Consider the following 20,809-nt stretch of genomic DNA (forward strand, 5'->3'; position numbering starts at 1 on the left):
GGGGGGGCCTTGAGGTTTGTTGTTGGTTTTTTTTTTTTTTTTACAAAAGTGTGTTTGTGTAAGTGTAATGTATGCTGTAGCAGACGTTCAATGGTGGGTCGTCCTGCCGTGGTAGGAAATGTTTCCGGTTGGTCCAGTAGCTAATATCCTGTCAGTCAGCCCCTCTCTGGGGAAAGAAACTTCATTAATATGTAATTGTGAGTGTCATACTATATTAAGATCAGCTGTGCTTAATAACATCCTGCCCTGGGGCTGCTGTCCAGCTGCCATAGTGTTCTCACTGACCTTCACTTACGATCTTTATTGAGTCCTGACCTACAGTAGCGTAGGTGGAGTCAAGAAATAACATAGACTTGGATGTTTTTCTGGTAGTTTCTGTGTTGATATAAATCTCAAACACTCTACTGTTGCTCACAGTTTCACTGGCTGAAATACATTTTTACAGCTGTTTGAGCAACCTGTGAAAGACTGGTGCTTGTTTGGAAAAACATTTTACACTATACCCTATTTTTGCAGTTTTGTTTAATGACACTAGTACAGTAGACAGTAATTGCACAGCTTTAAATAACAACCCAATGTACATTAGAGCATTAACTGATAACAAAAGTAAGAAGAAACAAATATTTAAATAAAATATAATCAAATGTGATACATGGATTTCTGGCCCTATTATTTCTTTTCTCTGGGAATTATTATGGGAATTATTATAATAGAATAGTAAAGTAACTATATGGTGAAGTAGCTTACCCAACCAGCTGGCTGTTTTTTTCTTTATCATTTAAACATTATACTTTTAAGTTACATTTATATTTTTACAATATTAAAAATCTTGTTTACATGTGACACTTTGTCTCTGATTTGGACTGTCTGCTAAACAATAAACAAGTAAACAGGACATGGGCAGCTTATCCCTTGGTCTAATGGTGAAAGTCCCTTCCTCTGTATAATGTCGGCTCCACACTGGCAGCAGCAGATCAGTCCAGGATGTTGTGTCCACTGACACTAATGACTCTTCTGGCCTTTGGGCCACTGGGAAATAGTGCCCAGTGTTTGTTACACCGGCTGCTTTACTATCCTGTGTTGATTCTTGTTGTGCCTTAATAAGGACTACTTAATAAGGACTACTTTTCACTAAAGGACAACTATGGAAAGAATGCATGTAGTTTGAGAAGCAAGAGGATATTGTTATTTTTAAAAGATTATTGATTGGTAAAAGCAAAGTTGTTAGTTGATATTATTCTGTTAGACAACTCTGTTTTAGTGTTAAGAAATGCTCATGAAAATTACACAAGAAAATCCTCTGTTGTGCAAAGACACCACATGGTGAGGTCTGTAAAAGTAAAGTTTGAGCAAGACTGTGGTTACTTGTGCTGTACTGTTTTTATGAAAAGCACCCAAGAGGCTCAGGCTGGCAGTGCCTGCAAATGAATAGGGACACTTGTAAAACCAACATGAAATCAAAATTGTATTTACTTTTTTAATGCATGTTCTTATTCTAATTTATCACCCTGCCCTAATCGGCAGACAGTCAGTTATCATGCATTTGAACACAGATTTTATTCCTTTAAAAAGGGATGAGAAGCATCCATGGGATGTCAGCATGAAATTAAAAGTTGCCTTTTTGTGAAAAATTCATTGATGCATATTATTAAAAAAAAGAAAAAGAAAAAAAAGTGTTTATTATCTTTAATCAAAATGTAATTACCTGCTCTACCTCTGAAACAACCCTCCTTTTTGGCTGACTTCACGCATCCTTTTTACTTCAACCCTTCTCCTCCCAACTTTTTAACAACCACTTTTCACAATACGATCTATTCCAGATTCATAAAATCCTGTCATACAATTTTTTTTTTTTTTAACATGTTAAAATTCCTGTTTTGCTGAAACCCGCCACATGGGCATAAAATGAGGACAACAGTTTTTATGGTGACTTTATCTCATGCTGAGATTGTTGCTGATATGTATGTCAAGGGTACTTGCATCATCACTTGAATATCTTCAGTAAAGTTCAAAAGAAGATTCAAATCAGTGTGCTTGAGATTATATGATTGCTCTTGTGGTGAGTGCATTTCTTTCAGCAATTCCTAGAAATCTATTGTTTTTCACTTTTCCCACCTGCCTATTTCATATACTCTCTGTGTGATCTTCACCAGAAAGGTAGCATATCCTGTATAATCTCTTTCCCCATCTCTTCTCTCCATGCCCCAGGCAGAATGGAAGTGTGGGGGATGTTCAGAGCCGATTCTTGGTTTAGCTCACCTATGTGACTATTGGCCCAGTCTGTTGAAATGTGTAAAAGGGGCAAATTCACTTAACAGCCATTTTTCAAGCTGCATTTAAGTACATAAATCTCTGCCTCTTATTCAGTGACCACCTGCAGTCCAGTTTAAACCAGTTGCTATGTGCTGGTATAGCGCCGCCTCGTGCATATTTAAATTAAATTTTTGTTATTTCAACATACGCGCCTACTTTCTATGGAAATTAGGCTTATTAAATTGCTTCTTATTCACGAAACTCAACACTATTTGCCTGGTGTTATTACCGCCCACGGAAAGAAGATGGTAAATGAAATTAAATTTAACCCTGAAACATTTTAAATAGTATAGTCTGAAATTTTTTTTTTCAAAACAGTTTGTTGAACCTTTAGACTAAATAAAAAATAAGTATTTTAAAAGCTTGCAATGCATACTGTACATGTGTTTTTTATTTATTTTTTTTAGTTATGATATTTGATACATCAGGCTTTTATCGCTCATACACAGAAGTATAATAGAGGAAAATATGGAGCTCATATCCAAGGTGGAAAAAACACCTTAATTTCAGACATCCAAACTGAGCAAAAATATGCAATTCAGTGTAGTTGCTCATATTTTTGTAAGATGAAATTATAATAGTTTATAATGTAAATCAACGAGACCTTTATAACAGTATAACAGACTACTTACATAAAATGTATGCAAGTATCAGTTGCCACTCTATATTGCCCAATAATATGTCATAGTTAAATAGTCAAATGCTTAGTTTTATGATCAAAGCTCTGCAGTTTTTATTGTGGCATTTGGGGCAAAACGTATAATACAGTTCAATACAATGATGATTGAGAGATATACAAATCAACTTTTTTCAAAAGCTTGATGTATCATATTTGATGCTCACATTTTAACATGACTTTCAAAAAAAAAAAAAAAAAATGCATGGACGAACTAGTAAACCCAATTTGCTTCAGTCCAGTGAGTGTTCATCTGGAAATTTTACTTACAATATAAAATTTATTCTTATATTTACCTCATAAAAATCAATAAAGATTTCACCGCAAAAAGTCATGTGTACCATGACCTGCAGGTGGACATTTAGTACAATTATACCATTTATTTGCTAAAAATATAAAGTTTTCTGCAGGCTTTTCAGCAAAGTTTTTTTTTTTTTTCATGTTAATAATTTAGAGCCCGTAGAAATTTGCATATCAAATATGATAAAGTAGGCTTTATAGGGTTAAAAGAGATGTTGGTTTTCACTTTCCATAATTAAATGATGGAGAAGAGTGTTACATGTATGACCAGGCATGTAGCCAGACAGGGGGTATAGTAGAGAGCACTTTCAGCATTTTAAAGTCACAGTGCTGGAGTGATGTTCTATGGCCCCTGTAAAATATACAAGAATATGCCAAATATGTAGTCGAACCTATCACCTAGAACAGACACGCAAGATGGGGCATTGCAGTGCGTGCAAATTACTCTCCTATTTCATTATTATCAAGGAAATATGATGGAATGGTGATTTTTGTTTTTAAAAAATGTGTTAAGATATTTGTTGTAATTTTATGTATTACCCAGATTTTTCACTTATAAATGTTTTTTTTTGTTTTTGTTTCATAAAATCACGCTTTCATGTTCTATTTTCTGGTCATGAATATCGTGCGTAAGGACATTTTAAAAGAAGTCTAACCAACTTCCCACAAATCCAAAGTCAACCACTCCCTGGAGGACTGTCAATGAGTTCTCTTAGGTCTGACAGATTAGATACTGGCCTTTCCAAACCACCCCAAACGTATCCGCTGCACAGTATCTGTTTTTGAAGAGGTCCCATGAGGGAGAAGAGAGGGTATCACAGTGTTCCATCCAGAGCCTACATATCATTTTTATGTTGTGTTGGAAACATATGATTGATTTATGCATTAGTTTTTTGAATGTTCTCCCAGCAGCTGGGGGTCCAGAAGTCTGAAAATACACTGAAAATCTGGGGTAATCAAATTTAAATCTGGAAGCAAACAAAGATTTTGAAATTTAAAACTTTTATACTATTAAAAATATAATACAATTATTAAGAAATATTAACTATCATTTTCAAATAAGCAACTTTGGGTAACACTTTAGAATAACTCACGTTATGAAGCATTAGTTAAGCATTAGTAAATAGTTAGTTCATCATTTATAAAGCATTAATAGACATTAGTAAGCAGTTTATAAATACACCTATAAATGCTTTGTTCTTGATTTATAAGCATATCTATAATGTGTTTAATAAATGTATTCTCATACTTTATTAATGACCAATTTATCATTTCTAAATTAAGTATTACATTATTTACAAACCAGTTATTTAGGAGTTGTCAGTGGTTCATAAGATCATTTATAAAGAGTAAGTAAATGATTAATAAACAATATAAACATACATTTATACATCTTATTATTATTATTATTATTATTGTTACTCAGTGTGTTAATAAATGCTTTATTAACACATATTCCTGCTGTAATTCATGATTAATTCAGGTAGTTATAAAACATTTAGTAGTTGTCAGTTAACCATTTTTGAGAGCTCATCTAAAGTGAGGACTATTCATGCCTCGTAAAGCTTTTATAAAGGAGATTTAAAGGATACAGAACATAGAAATATTTATTTCAAGGAAAAAAAATGAAACTTTACGATGGGTAACTTGATATAAAATTAAAAGTAAACCTCTGCAATTTCACAGAAAATAAAAATCCCTGTACTCCTCCAGAAAACATAACTGTGCAGTAAAATGAAACTAAGCTTTTGCAATCTGATATAAAAATACATTTCTGTAAAGTGTAAACATTGCTGAATAAAATGTTACCAGTGTCAACACTGGATTACAAGAGTGCCAAAATACAACAAATAATGTTTTTATAAAACAATAATAATGTAATAAAATATTTCACAGTGTCAAAACTACCTCAGTACTAACTTTAAAACATTAGAGAACAGCAGTGCAGAAGATAACTGAGCCTTTAAATCTCCTTTGTAAAGCTTTACGAGGCATAAATAGTCCTCACTTTAGATGAGCTCACAAAAATAGTTAACTTGACAACTACTAAATGTTTTATAACTACCTGAATTAAACATGAATTACAAATATGTATTAATAAAGCATTTATTAACACACTGAGTAACTATTACTATATGTCTAAATAATAAGATGTATAAATGTATGTTTAAATAGTTTATTAATCATTTACTTACATTTCCTAAATGATCTTATGAACCACTGACAACTCCTAAATAATTGGTTTGTAAATAATGTAATACTTAATTTAGAAATGATAAATTGATCATTAATAAAGTATGAAAATACAATTATTAAACACATTATAGATATGCTTATACATCAAGAACAAAGCATTTATAGGTGTATTTATAAACTGCTTACTAATGTCTATTAATGCTTTATAAATGATGAATTGACTGTTTACTAATGCTTAACTAATTCTTCATAGTGTGCAGTTATTATAAAGTGTTACCCAACGTTGTTACATAATTTGGACCTGTATTGCATTTGCATTACATTTTACATTAGCAGATGCTTTTCTCCAAATCTACTTAAAAATGACAACACTAGAAGCAATCAAATCAACATGAGTGCAACAGTATGCAAGTGCCGTGTCAGTCGGTTATTCCAGCAAAGTCCCAGTTATTCCAGCAAAGTACTCGTAGCTAGGAATTTTTTTTTTTTTTTTTAATTATAAATAGATGGAGAGAGAGAATAGAAATAGAAAAAAAGAAAAAGTAAGTGCGTACGCCCAATTTACTTTTTTTTTTTCTTGCATGTCATGTGCAGGGCTCCATAGATACATACTGTAATAATCTTGTTAAAAACATTGACATTTGAAGACTTGTAAATGATGATGAATTGCTAATTTGGGTTGTCAGTTGATTTATTTCAATGGATTGTTTGAAAGTTGGGCTTCCAAATTCTGTTGCCATATTGCTACTGCGATTTCATCATAAATCATGATCCTGATAAAATATCTTTGTTATAATGTTGTCATTCCAATGCTGCAAGACATAGAAATGTAGTGGGTTCCTTGCCCCTCACGCCTCTGGCTTGCTTAGTTGGGGACACTTGATATTCAACAATGTTTTTGATCTGCCTGCATTGACACCATTGTATGTGAACTGGTGGACAAATAAAATATAAATTAAGATATTTACATTGTTGATCAAGGAAAAGATATTGGAATGCTACTTGCTATAAAGACCTTGTGAAGTAATCCCAGATAGGTGCCCTTTGAGGTGTTCTTGGGGGGTGTTTGTTTAAGGCACGTATATGCCAAAGATTTTCTGAGATGAAACTTGCAAATTGCTTGCAAAATAAAGTGTTCTTCAACATTCTAACACCTTGTTGATCAGTGTGACCAGAACTGATGATGTATCATTTCCATATAGCAACGACTATTTACTTTGGTGTTTCTGTCAGCTTTCTGAAGCGCAGATGCTGAACTTTCAGTGAAAACAACTTTGAGTGTCTTGCGTTCAGACACAATATAACAAGTTTTTTTTTTCTTGTTTTCCATGGAAAAAATTTAATTAAATGCTTCTTGTTTGCTGATTGGCTGCAGTTTCTGATAATCTATGTAATTGAAGTTTCAAAGCCAAATTCTATACTGTTTATTTAACACTCATAAATATAATTTCTATTCACATGGCTTTTTTTTGCTTCTTGGAGAACTAATGATAATAATGATGATTTTTCAGTAACATTTCATTTTTTAACATTAGTTAACTACATTAGCTAACATGAACTAACAATGAACAATACTTCTACAGCATTTATTAATCTTAGTTCATGTTAGTTTCTACATAGTTTCTACATGTTAGCACTTACAACTTTTGATCTTAATGTTTTAGTATCGGTTAACATTAGTTAATGCACTGTGAACTAACATGTACATTTTTATTGACTAACATTAACAAAGGATAATAAATGCTGTAAAAAGCATATTGCTCATTGTTAGTTAATGTTAGTTAATACATTAATGTTAATAAAAGAGACCTTATTGTAAAGTGTTAACACTATACAGTGAAATCAAATGTTATGTGGCATTCAATGACGTGCTAGTTAAATATATAGATTAATAATAGCAATAATAATAATATACACTAAAATATATATATTATAAATAAAAATGGTAACACTTTAGGTCTATTAATTAACATTATTAACTACATTAGTTTACAAGAAATAATAATGAACTGCACTTCTACAGCATTTATTAATCTTTGTTAATGTTAATTTCAACATTTACTGATACGTTATTAAAATCTTGTTAAAATTAGTTAATGCACTGTGAAATAACATGAACAAACAATGAACAACTGTATTTTCAATAACTAACATTAACAAAGATTAGTAAATACAGTAACAAATGTATTGCTCATGGTTAGTTCATGTTAGTTAATACACTAACCTTATTGTAAAGTGTTAAAATGTGTAATACACCACAGATCAAAATTTTGTGATCGGTAAGTTTTTTAAAAAAAATGTTTTTGAAAGAATTCTCTTATGCTTACCACGACTGCATTTATTTGATCAAAAATACAGTAAAAACAATTTCAAAAAACTGTTTTCTATTTAAAAACATTTTAAAATGTATTTTTTCCTATTACTCCACACTTCAGTGTCAAAATGATAATTTAGAACTTATGCTAATATACTGATTTGATTCTTAAAAAAAACATTTATTATTAGATAAAATTGGTTGAAAATGTATAATGTGTTACGAAACGTGTGTATAAGAAGGCACAAGGACGACGGAGAATACGAGTAGAATTTAATAACAGAAATAGGCAGGAGACTCAATATACACAACTAAACATCAACGAGAACGGACCAGGAATGAAGGAGAACACAGGGTATATATACACGTAGCAAACAAAGGGAACTTAACAAGATAATTAACTGGACACAGGTGAATGAAATGACTAATAAAACAGAATGGGGAAAACTAGGTCAAACTGACGAAAACAACAGTAGACATGTAACATAATGTATGGAGATGTTTTTTTTTTTTTGTTTTAATCAGGATTTTTTGATGAACTGAAAGATTGAAATATAAATATGAAATGGAAAATTAAAATGTGAATTATTTTAAATAATTTAAAACAGAAATGTTTATTAACACTATAAATGTCTTTACCATCTTTTTTTTCTTCTTTTTTTTCTTTTTTTTTTTTTTTTTTACATTTTGTTGCACATTTTGCACATTTACAAAGCAGTACAGAGACAAGTCACAGTAGTAAAAAAAACATTTCAAGAGTTTCAGGAAAGGAAGAACAAACTAAAAATTCTTCTGTAAATATTCCACTGTGGATATATCCTAAACAGAATTTTGTAACAAGTCTCTTTAAACTTTGGAGCAACAGGGTATGTCAGATAAAATTTTAAAGACACCTCAACATTGCCAAAGGCTATGAAAGCACTGAAAATCACCAAGTAAACATGTGCATAAAACTTCATAAATCAAATTATTACAATTATTGTTCAATCAATTTAATGGATCCTTGCTGAATGAAAGTATCAATTTGGCCTAATTACAATTAATAATTAATAATTGCCCTAATTATAATAAACAGAATAATAATCAACATTAATATTTAGGGAAGCCACTTTACACTACATTTTATTTGATTGGGGCAGTACGGGACTTAGATAATGGGAAAAGGGGGCGTTGGCCCAAAAAGTTTGAAAAGCACTGCTGTACAGGGTCACAAAGTCAAGAAATTTCAAATTTGCTTTATGTTAATGCTGTTGTTGAAAGATATTGTCATATTTTGTGTCTAAATGAATCACGAAAGGCTACGTTTATAATCTGACCTGGCTGAATTTTCAGCATCACTAGACCTGAAACAAATGATACGAGACTTTTTGGCGTTTGGCTGGCTGTCGGTTGATGGTATGTCTGAGTCTTCCTCTCAAAGCAAAGACAAAATGTATTGTGAAAAAGACAAGAGTAATGTTCAGTGTGCAGGCTGTATCATCCTGTGAGTATTAAGTTTTGTCAGCATCAGTCCTGCTCTTTCCTGCTGCGACGGCTCTGGCCTTTGCACTGCTTTCACTTCTGTGGCTCCATGTTTCTAATTATCCTTCCTGTGACTCACACGCAATGAGGTGTCAGTCTTTGACAAAGTGAGGCTTTTTTTTTTCTTCACAAGGCAGAGGAGCAACTTCTCTGCAGGGGATTTATCAATGTTTGCCTGATAATGGAGTGCATGGTCTGATAATAAAGTGTGTGTGGTCTGATGAGTTTTCTGCTACACTAAGGTTTATTCATCAAGATAATACCTTCATAAGTTATGTTCAGTACTGAGACTTCAGTAACACACATGGATAGCAAGAAAGGAGCTTATAGAATGTTAAGTTATGATTATGAAAGAGAACCAGTTTGCAGAAATGCACCTGTTTTAAGATTTCCGTTTTATTTTATTGCTATGAAAACAGATATTAAAGAGGTCTTGTTTGTTTTTCTGTTTGAGAAAATTGTGCCAGGGGATTCAATTTGGGAAGACTGAAGTAAAGCGATATAAGCACAAAACTTGCACTGCTGAGCAATGCTGTATTTTATCTGGATAGGTTTGCACTCGGAGAAAGCCGAAGGATGCATTTGACCATCGATGTCTGTAGCAAGCTGGTGGTGGAGTACAGGATGAACTAGGGCAAAATTTTGGGGGGGAAAAGCTAATTGCCATTGTTCTGATAAAAATTGTGATTGCGATTTAAAATGTTTTTTTTTTAAATAATAACTTAAAGCTTCTCTTTTGTTGATAAGCATTTCTCATTTCTCAAGCATGAGAAGATGGTTGGTCTCATTTTACATTCCCAGATGCATGTTAAAGTGACCCAAACTTAGAGCACATGCAGAGATAGAGCTTGTTTGGAGCAGCATTTACTGTGAAGCAAACCGCTCTGAGACACTGACACCAGCGGATCTCAAGCTGCTCATGTGGAAGAACAGTGCCACACTTCACTTTGACACGCGCAGTGCAGATATTTTATTTAATGAAATCACAGCCTTTGTGATTTGATAATCGCACTAAGCCATATCGCATTTTCGATTTTTTTTTTTTGTTTAGTCCTGCAGCCCTAGGATGGGCGGCCATCACGTAGGTGTTATTGGACTTGATAATAGAGCTGTATACTTGTATAACAACCAAGAAATATAGAGCTGTTTTACAGAAACACATTCCCACATGATGTTCCCATATTCCAGGATGGTAATGATCCCATATGCACTGCTAAACAAATCAAACACATTTCTCAACCTTGCCAGTCATCAGATCTACACACCGTTGTATCTCTCTGGGACGTTCCAGAGCACAGAATGTAAATGAGATTTCCACCTTCTTCATACCTCAAACAACTGGAGGCTTTTCCTCTTGAAAAATTATCCCAATGCATACAATGACAGCATTTCAAGAAGAAATTGAAGCTGCTCTGCAAAGTGTGTCTTACTTATTAGATTTTTTAGTTCTTATTACCCTTTTTTATGAGATTTTTTTCTTACTTCAATGACAAGAACTGTTGACAAACCCCTGAAGGGAATCAAGCAGTGCAAAATCCTTTTGAGTGCAGTTGTACATTGAGTTTGCAGTAAATGGTTTATTGAAATGTCAAGCATGACATAGTTATTCTAATTAGTTCTAATTCTTTTGTTTATCATTGTTTTTTTTATTATTATTATTATTATTATTATTTCATATTGAGAGACTACATGAAATATTTGTCACAGTGCAGGACTATTATAGGGATTGTCCACCCAAAAAAGAATATTCTTCCATCATCTACACCTTCTTCCTTCTGTGGAACTTAAAGGATTAGTTCACTTCAGAATTAAAATTACCTGATAATTTACTTACCCCCATGTCATCCAAAATGTTTATGTCCTCCTTTCTTCAGTTGAAAAGAAATTAAGGTTTTTAAGGAAAACATTCCAGGATTTTTCTCCATATAGTGGACTTCAACAGCTACCAACTGATTGAAATTGCAGTTTAAATGCAGCTTCAGAGGGCTCTACCGTGGAATAAGGGTCTTTTCTAGTGAAATGATCAGTCATTTTCAAAAAAAAAAAAAAAACTATATACTTTTTAACCACAAATGTTTGTTTTGCACTAGCTCTGCGATGCACCAAGCATTACGTAATCATGTTGGAAAGGTCATGCATGACATAGGTGAAAGCACTGAGCAAATACAAAGCGAACGTGCAAAGACTAAGTCAAACTGCCTTTACAAAAAAAAAAAAAAAAAAGTGTAAAACAACGATGTCGGACGATTTTGAAGTTGAAGGAGAAAATTAGATGGAGTTTTTCCACTCCAACCGCGTTACTTCCGCCTATGTCACGCGTGACTTTTCCAATGTGATTACGTAATCTGTGGCACATCGCAGAGCTAGTGCAAGACGAGCATTTGTTGTTAAAAAGTATATACATTTTTATTATTTTAGAAAATGACAGATCGTTTCACTAGATAAGACCCTTATTCCTCCTCTGGGATCGTGTAGAGCCCTTTGAAGCTGCATTGAAACTGCAATTTGGACCTTCAACCCAATGGTAGCTGTTAAAGTCCACTATATGGAGAAAAATCCTGGAATGTTTTCCTCAAAAACCATAATTTCTTTTCGACTGAAGAAAGACATAAACGTCTTGGAAATTATCAGTAAATTATCAGAATTTTAATTCTGAAGTGAACTAATCCTTTAAAAGAATAAGTTCTGAAGAATGTTGATAACCAAACAAGACTGGAGACCAATAACTACATTTTAATTTAATTAGGGCAGTAAGTGGACAAAAAAACATTTCCCAAAATGTATCATTCGTGTGATAAGGGAGTCTTAGGATCCATGTGCCCGGATCTCTTTTGAAACATAAGAAGTAATGTGGTTTGCCCTGTCCGTTTAATCCCTTAAGACATAACTGGCTGTTTACATTAATTTTGCATCATGTCAAGTCAAGTCAAGTCATCTTCATTTATATAGCGCTTTTCACAATACAGATTGTTTCAAAGCAGCTTCACAGTGATAATAGGAAAATTAATTGACAGAAATTGTTTTGGCTTTACAGCAGCTCTAAGAAAATATTATTATCGAACTAAATTAGGTTTTTGATTGAATCACGTCCGTTGTAAAAATTGTTAATTATTAACTTACTTAGGGGCCGCTTAAATGACAGCTTTCTTACTGAAAACCGAAGACCTTTAATGCATTCTTGACATTCATTTACGTGTTTGAATGTGTATGTGCGCAGACGCTTGGTCTTTTTTACAAAGTGATATTGCCAAATTACTTGTCTGGTCTGCATAATACAGAAAAATTAGTCATGTCTGCGGATCCATGCGAACTTGAATAATTTTTTTAAATAATTATGAATTATAGAAGTAGATAGTGTGTTATGTGTATGCCAGGTTAAAGATATGTGTTTTTAGTCTAGATTTAAACTGACAGAGTATGTCTGCTTCCTGAACAATGCTAGGAAGACTGTTCCAAAGTTTAGGTGCTAAAAAGGAAAAGGATCTACCGCCTGCGGTTGATTTTGATATTCTAGGTATTATCAACTGGCCTGAATTCTGAGATTGCAATAGACGTGAAGGACTATAATGCATTAAAAGCTCGCTCAGGTACTGGGGAGCTAAACCATTTAGTGCTTTGTAAGTAATTAGCAAGATTTTAAAATCTATACGATGTTTAATAGGGAGTCAATGCCTTGCTGACAGAACCGGGCTAATATGATAATACTTTGTGGTTCTAGTAAGAACTCTAGCTGCTGCGTTTTGGACCAGCTGTAGTTTGTTTATCAGGTGAGCAGGGCAAGCACCCAGTAGAGCGTTACAGTAATCTAGCCTTGAGGTTATGAACGCATGAACTAACTGTTCTGCTTTTGTCATTGAGAGCATATGTCGTAGTTATATATATTTTTAAGATGGAAGAATGCGGTTTTACAGATGCTAGAAATGTGGCTTTCAAATGAAAGATTGGTATCAAAGAGCACACCCAGGTTCCTAACTGACGACGAAGACTTAACAGAGCAGCCATCAAGTGTTAGACAGTATTCTAGGTTATTATGTGCAGAATTTTTTGGTCCAATAATTAGAATCTCTGTTTTTTCTGAATTTAGTAGTAGGAAATTACTAGTCATCCAATTTTTTATATCAGCTATGTATTCCGTTAATTTTTTTAATTGGTAAGTTTCGTCAGGGCGCGAAGAAATATAGAGCTGAGTATCACCAGTGTAACAGTGAAAACTAACGCCATGCTTCCTAATGATATCTCCCAAGGGTAGCATGTATAAAGTGAAAAGCAATGGTCCTAGTACTGAGCCTTTGCGATACTCCATACTGAACTTGTGATCGATATGACATCTCTTCATTTACTACTACAAACTGATAACGGTCAGATAAGTATGATTTGAACCATGCCAATGCAGTTCCACTAATGCCAATTTTCGAGTCTATTCAAAAGATTATTGTGGTCGATAGTATCAAAAGCAGCACTGAGATCTAGTAACACTAATAGAGAGATACAACCACGATCTAATGATAAGAGCAAATCATTTGTAACTCTAATGAGAGCAGTCTCAGTACTATGGTACGGTCTAAATCCTGAGTGGAAATCCTCACAAATTCTTTACGATCAAGCTGTGGTTTTTTAATAAGAGGTTTGATAATAGCCAGCTTAAAAGTTTTCGGTATGTATCCTAGTGATCAAGATGAATTAATGATATTAAGAAGAGGATCTATGACCTCTGGAAGTATCTCTTTCCATAGCTTAGTCAGTATAGGGTCTAACATACACGTTGTTGATTTCGATGATTTAACAAGTTTAGACAATTCTTCCTTTCCTATAGCAGCGAATGAATGGATTTTTTTCCTCAGGGATACTACAATGCACTGTCTGACGTGATACTGTAGTAGACGGTTGCATGGTTATAATTTTCTCTATAATATTGTTAATCTTGCAAGTAAAGAAGTTCATAAAGTCATTACTGCTGTGCTGTTTGGAAACATCAGAAGTTGAAGCTTTATTTCTCGTTAATTTAGCCACTGTATCAAATAAATACTTAGGGTTGTGTTTATTTTCTTCTAAAAGATTTGAAAAATAAGCAGATCTAGCAGTTTTTAAGGCCTTTCTGTACTCAATCATTCTCTCTCTCCACGAAATGCGAAAAACTTCTAGTTTTGTTTTCTTCCAGCTGCGCTCCATTTTTCTGGCATTTTTCCTTAATCTTCTTTAAGCGCAAAGGAGCAACTGAGTCTAGTGTGCTGGAAAAGAGAGAGTCAATAGTTTCTGTTGCAACATCGAGTTCTTCTAAGCTATCTGGTATGTTAAGAGATGTCATCGCTCTGCTGCAGAATCAATCAATATCGATATCGATTCCATGTGACAATATTAGATCTAAAGTGTGATTACGACAATGAGTGGGTCCTGACACGTGTTGTCTAACTCCAATAGAGTTTAGAATGTCTGTAAATGCCAATCCCAATGCGTCTTTTTCATTATCTACATGGATATTAAAATCACCAAGAATAAGAACTTTATCCACAGCAAGTACTAACTCTGAAAGAAAATCAGGAAAATCTTTGATAAAGTCTGTATGGTGCCCTGGTGGCCTGTATATAGTAGCCAGCACAAATGTCGAATGGGATTTGTCACTTACATTACATAACGCTACATAAAGCACCATCACTTCGAATTAATTAAATTTGAAAGACTTTCGAGTAATACTGAAGATATTACTATAAATTACAGCAACACCTCCCCCTTTGCCTTTCCGTCGTGGTTCATGTTGATAATAGTAACCTTCAGGGCTAGACTCATTTAAAGTAATATAATTGTCTGGTTTTAGCCAGGTTTCTGTCAAACACAGCAAATCTAAATTATTGTCTGTGATAATATCATTTACAATAAGTGCTTTTGAAGAAAGGGATCTAATATTCAGCAACCCAAGCTTTATCATTTGTTTTTTCAGTATTATCTCTGTATTTTATTTGTTGAACATCAATTAAATTTTTACCCTTAAATAGGTTTAGGAGTTTTTTGTATTTACTAATTCGGGGTACAGACACAGTCTCTATGTGATGATATCTAGGTGAAAGAGTCTCTATGTGTTGTAATTTATCTGACGTCATAAACCCATTTTGACATTAAACCTCTTACATGGAGCACTCTTCACAAACAAATCGGCGTCAGCGTTTGAAATTGAAAGCAGCCTTCTGTTAGTGAGTTTAATATTTTAAATATATAAGTCCACTGCATTCCAAACGACATAAATGATGACTTCGTAGTGCATTTGTAAGAAAAATACCGACGGGCGAGACCGTGCACTGCAAGAGTAACATGGAACAAAGCGCACGTCTCTCACCGGCCATCCTGTGCAATGAAGCCCGCAAATGTCATTGTAATTCGCTTCAACCTTTCCGAACTTTATGGAAGATTAGTTTACGGAAAGGCTCAAGTGGTGTTTGTGTGTGAGGAATTGGAAGCAAGCAGAATACGGGTGTTTCTAAAGCACACTCTGCGTCATCATGCATCTGGTTAAAAACTAAGCTCAGAATCGATTCTGAAATTCTTAGAATCGATCCAGAATCGTTGGAGAGAGAATCGCGATGCATCGATGATCGATTTTTTTTTTTTTTCTCCCACCCCTAGATTCAGAGACCAGTGTACAGGTTGTTCGCTTTCCCAAATGGCCCTGGCCCAGTTGTGAGCATAGTCTGTTAACAACGCGCACGCAAAGCTACCTTGGCCTACCTACATGCTACCAATTCTTTTAACTTTCCACTAAATCTTATTTGGTGTTGTCACTTTTTAATTTTGGGTGAACCGGTGACAGTTTCAGCACATAAAAAATAAACTTTTCCTTAAATAGACCCAAATAAAAGTAGAAAAGTCATGGTAATATGTATGAGTGTTTGAGTTTATCTCACTTCCATAGAGACTTTACAGAGTGATCTGCCTGTTTGTCTGCCTGCACTGTTTGACACTGTAAAATCAAAGTATGTATTTTTGGAAGCTGAAATCCTCTAGAGATGCAGCTGTGATATAGTGCATAACACTCATCTCACATTTCAGTTTCTTTTCTCTCTCCGTTATCTCTCTCTCCAACAGGTATTAGGTGGATCAGGACATATGTACATGTGCTTCACATCCTGTCACTACTGCCCATGCCCCGCCTTCTCTTTCACTGTGCTCAGGAGAAACGAGAGTCTGACGGTGAGGTCACTTCCTCTTTCTGCTCACAGACCCTGAGACCCACATCTTATTTCATTATTTTTTATCATCTTTTCTGCTTGTAGGGCTGATATCAAACCATAAGCAATAACACTGCTGATGTGTTAGTTGTCAACTAAAAATAGTTGACAACTAATATTACCAATTAGTTGTCTAGTGATTGTGTTTTAAACCCTTTTTGCACTTACATTATTTGACATGCATTTAAAAACAAATGGGAAAACATTTTTTAATAATTTTTCATTCATTAATCAAAATAGAGAAATTTGTTATCAAACACATTTTTAGTAGCAACACTAATTTTTTTTATTTGCTTGCTTTCGTTTTAAGCGTCTTCCTTTACTCTCTTCTTCAGCTCCCTGTTGCTGTGGTTATTTCAGGGGTTTTATTTGTTTTCTGGTCTCCATTGACTGTCTGCCCATTGTTGTGGCCCTGTTTCAAAAGGAGACCCAGTATCTGTTGCCACACAGTTGCATTTACATCAGCCTGCTTTTGAGCCCAGGGGAGGGAATGAGACTAAAATTAGTTCTCCAGTCTGAGAAAGAAAAATCCAGAGACAACCCCAAAATGCACTGCTTCACTCTAATAGCATGACCTCACTTTATTATCGAGCTGCAACAAAATATAAATGCATTTAATACCCATGTGATCTGAGAGGAAAGGTTTCCTTGTTTATTTATAGTCCTCTGTGTAATGCAATAGAGTTTAATTGATGCACTAGAAAACATCTTAAAGCGATTAACCTGCCTGCTCTCAGTGGCCCTCTGACTGTATTGCTCTATATCGGGGGTCTAGGGTGCAGTGGGAGATTCCAGGTGCAGTCAAGCGTGTAGACCAACAATGGATGTTGAATGTCAATAATAATAAATACAATCTGTTCTTTATTGTATAATGCCGCAACGTTAATACATCTGTTAAGTGCACGTTTTATTCCCCTTTCAGCTGTTTGATTGTCAGTCTTTTCGTTTTGGGCAGCACTAATATTCTCCTTCATTGTGATCCTTTGACTATGCATCCCACTGATGCATTTTTTATGACGGCAGAGCTAGTGACCATAAATTGAAGACAGATGGGTGCTTTGTGTATTTACTATCATTCATTACACACAATAAATATTAGTTTGAAACATATCTGATCTTGAGCCTGTACTGTTTCTCTCTTATATAACCAAACTGGTGTAAGAATAGTTCAGTTGTATGACTTTAATGTTTATTTCTGTCAAACTAAAGCTCTTCTCTTACCATTATTAAGTGTCATTTTATTGAAATGTGTTTTCTATATCTGTGTTCTCTAGTGTAAGCACCTCCTGGCGGCTTGCTTGAGTCAGGCTATGGGTATGTGCCAGCAGGAGCAGGTCTCAGATCAGCAGATGACCCATATTCTCTCAGGGCAAACTGAGGCCAGCACATAAATAGCTGGTCCTGAAGTAGAGAGGGACTCTGATAACAACTTCCATGCAGCAATTTAGGTATTTATAGTCATTATGGATTAGACTGGAGTTGTCATTTGTCTATGAGATTAAAAGTTTGGAAATTGTTGTGCACTTGCATTAAAACCCAGTGTTTTTTCATTGAGAAATGCTCTGTTGTAGAATGTTAAAAATGTTATAAAAGTAAATAAATAAGCAAAGCTGAACCCTAAATACCAGATGTTTGTATATGTGTTCGCAAAATATTTTATCTGTTGCCAGAGAATGTACATCTGTTCATTGAGCATGATTGCGTTTATTTTTGGAGTTTCCATTTGTTTGAAGATTCAGCACTCTAGACTGAGTATCAGCAACAAACAATGAGACTGCGAGGCCCCGCTCTCTCAAATACTGTACTTTTAACCTCTTTCTCAGCCAAGCTGCATTCATAAAATAAACCTGTGAACCATTTATTAAACATTTGTGTAGTTATATTTTGTCATGCATTAAAAAAAGACTATTAACTTTTTACCTTAACCTTAACTGTATTAAAAACTCTTGTTGTTGTTGTTGCTATTACTATTTTTATTGTATTCACACTAATTGATAAGTCCAGAGAGTCTTTCTAAATGTATACAGTCTTAAATAGTAACTATTTCTATTGGCAGCAGAGAATGGGCATGTCAATTTGGAGACTTAAGGATTTGCTTGTAAGTCTGTACTTTTTTTCTCATGGGGAATTTTTGTATTTTTTTTTTTATACAAAAAGACAGGTGGAGCGTATGTAAAGCCTGTTTCACAATGGATGCACAAGCAGAGTTGAGGCAGTGCAGAAGCTGTGTGTATGCAGAGTGGGAGCAGCACGCACCCGTTGTGCTTTCACACCGGTAGTGTTTATTGCGCGTAGCTGAACCGTGACTTGGTGCTGCAAATACAGACGAGTATCGTCCATTCTGTCAAGTTTTCCCGGTGTTCTCCGACCACTGTCTTGTCACATGCTTTGATTTATGATGGGTAACATACTTTGGAGCCAAAATATCCCAGTAATGGTCTTTGTAGTGATCCTGAGGTGGAGCCGCAGCATTGAGGTCCCGTCCTTACTCCCATTGCCACAGACTTAATCACAAGCACATCTGTCAATCATGACGTTACACCCCATTTTTAATGTAGTTCCAAACGTAGGTTCGGGAGGAGCCTAAACATTCAGTCCTGTCAATCATCATTACGAGCGTATATAAGCAGCAGTCACTGCGACATCCCAGCAACAATTCTTCCAGCATTTGGCCCCGCCCCGTAATTTGAATGCATGTCCCAACCAAGCGGCAACCTCCCACAGTTTCTCTTGAAGCCAGTACGGAAGTGACTTAAACTGCAATTCATCGACTGGCCGCTAGGGACAGGCTCCAAAAGAGAGCAGAATCTCATTGAGTCCCATGTTAAAATGACCTACTTTACAGCAAAAAAACACATGTTTACAGCCTGGATCAAATTGTGGTTTTGGTCTATACAGCTAATTTTGCCCTTCGTGACAGCTCTGAGGGGGGTGATTTTTTTTATAACTCGTCCATTTAAATTATATTAAGCCTTACAGTTCTGCATAATTAAGGGCGAGGTCACTTGAATGACAGGTTTGCCGCTGCTGTCTGTGAGCCGTCACTTTACCTCAGCTAATTCCAGCCGCTGAATTTGGCATCTCTGTCATGTTTGTGCTTTTTTTTGGGGATTATTTTATACAATTATAAAATAATAATATATACAATTATAAAATAATATGGCTTGCTGCGTTAATGGTCGAGACAGATGTGCGTCTGTGTAGATGTGCACGCATGCGGAAGATAAACAGAACACGCATTGTTGGATCGTGGCATTGGCTAAATGTTTTGTTCCTGAGATTTACTACAATGACAATGGCAGGAGGATATAAAACTCCGACAGCACTGCTTGAATATTATAACTAAAACTGCTGCATTTTGAAAAATTATACTTTGGACGCAGGATCATTTGTTTGTGAGATATATACGATCATATACAGTTTTACAACATAAACGCTGCTCAGGTTGCATAATTTCTTGAAGAACGATGATGTAGAGCAGATCATTCAGAAGAAATGTGATGCAAACAATGGATAATATATCAATATTTCATGGATTTAACACTTTTGTGGACAAAAAGTACTGTTTTTTTGTCTTTCAATGGACACTCATCGACATTTTATCCATGTGCCACGGATGCATCTCACGATCACTATTTCATTATAAAGGTATGAAGTCCCGTTTGATTTTTCATGTTGTTATTTGCACACCTGACATGAATTACAATTACTGGTGCTGGAGAATCTATATCGTAAAAAAGACACCGTAGATTGACAGTAAACCTTTACAATTTTCAAATGATATAACTTATCTTTATTAATATTTTAGATAGTGTCTTAGATAGATAGATAGCTCCTTTGCCTGCTAACATGATCACGTCACGCTAGGTGGGCGTGGTTTCAGTAACCAGCACCTCAGTTCCAACCACGTCCCGCCTCTTTGCCCATTTTCAGTAATCCAGGAGTGACGCGCTGCTAAAGCCCCGTTCACACCGCCAGCGACTTTGGCTTCATTTTTTAAATGCCCTTCCCTCGCTAACTTCCCTCAGTTTCGTTGACTTGGATATATGTCATTGCTTACGTTACATGAGTGCCCACTACTGGCGGAACCTTTGCAATGGGCTGAATTGGAACGTTCTAAGCCCTTGATCACTTGGAATCCGCAATGGAGCTGATTTATTATTTATTTTTTCCCCTTACAAAATTGTTTAATGCAGCATTCTATATCTATATAAGTGTGTTTTAAATATTTAAAAAAAAATAATTATTATATCAGAGTTGTTTGTGGTGGGG

General features: G+C 34.9%; 1 protein-coding gene across 4 annotated transcripts in view; it reads left to right on the plus strand.

The window, feature by feature from the left end:
- The window catches only part of zswim7 (zinc finger, SWIM-type containing 7), a 182,240-nt gene that overhangs the window by 35,436 nt on the left and 125,995 nt on the right, over nucleotides 1–20,809 (plus strand). For 2 of the 4 annotated variants that reach the window (XM_051893846.1, XM_051893845.1), the window contains exon 5: nucleotides 16,395–16,499. In XM_051893846.1, the coding sequence (XP_051749806.1) occupies nucleotides 16,395–16,499 (105 nt within the window). Of the gene's footprint in view, nucleotides 1–16,394; nucleotides 16,500–16,872; nucleotides 17,764–17,811; nucleotides 18,404–20,809 lie in introns of those variants that run through there. The other 2 variants (XM_051893842.1, XM_051893844.1) reach the window with 2 other exon arrangements.

Source organism: Ctenopharyngodon idella, chromosome 5 (genome assembly GCF_019924925.1).
Source record: "Ctenopharyngodon idella isolate HZGC_01 chromosome 5, HZGC01, whole genome shotgun sequence".
Lineage (NCBI taxonomy): Eukaryota > Metazoa > Chordata > Actinopteri > Cypriniformes > Xenocyprididae > Ctenopharyngodon > Ctenopharyngodon idella.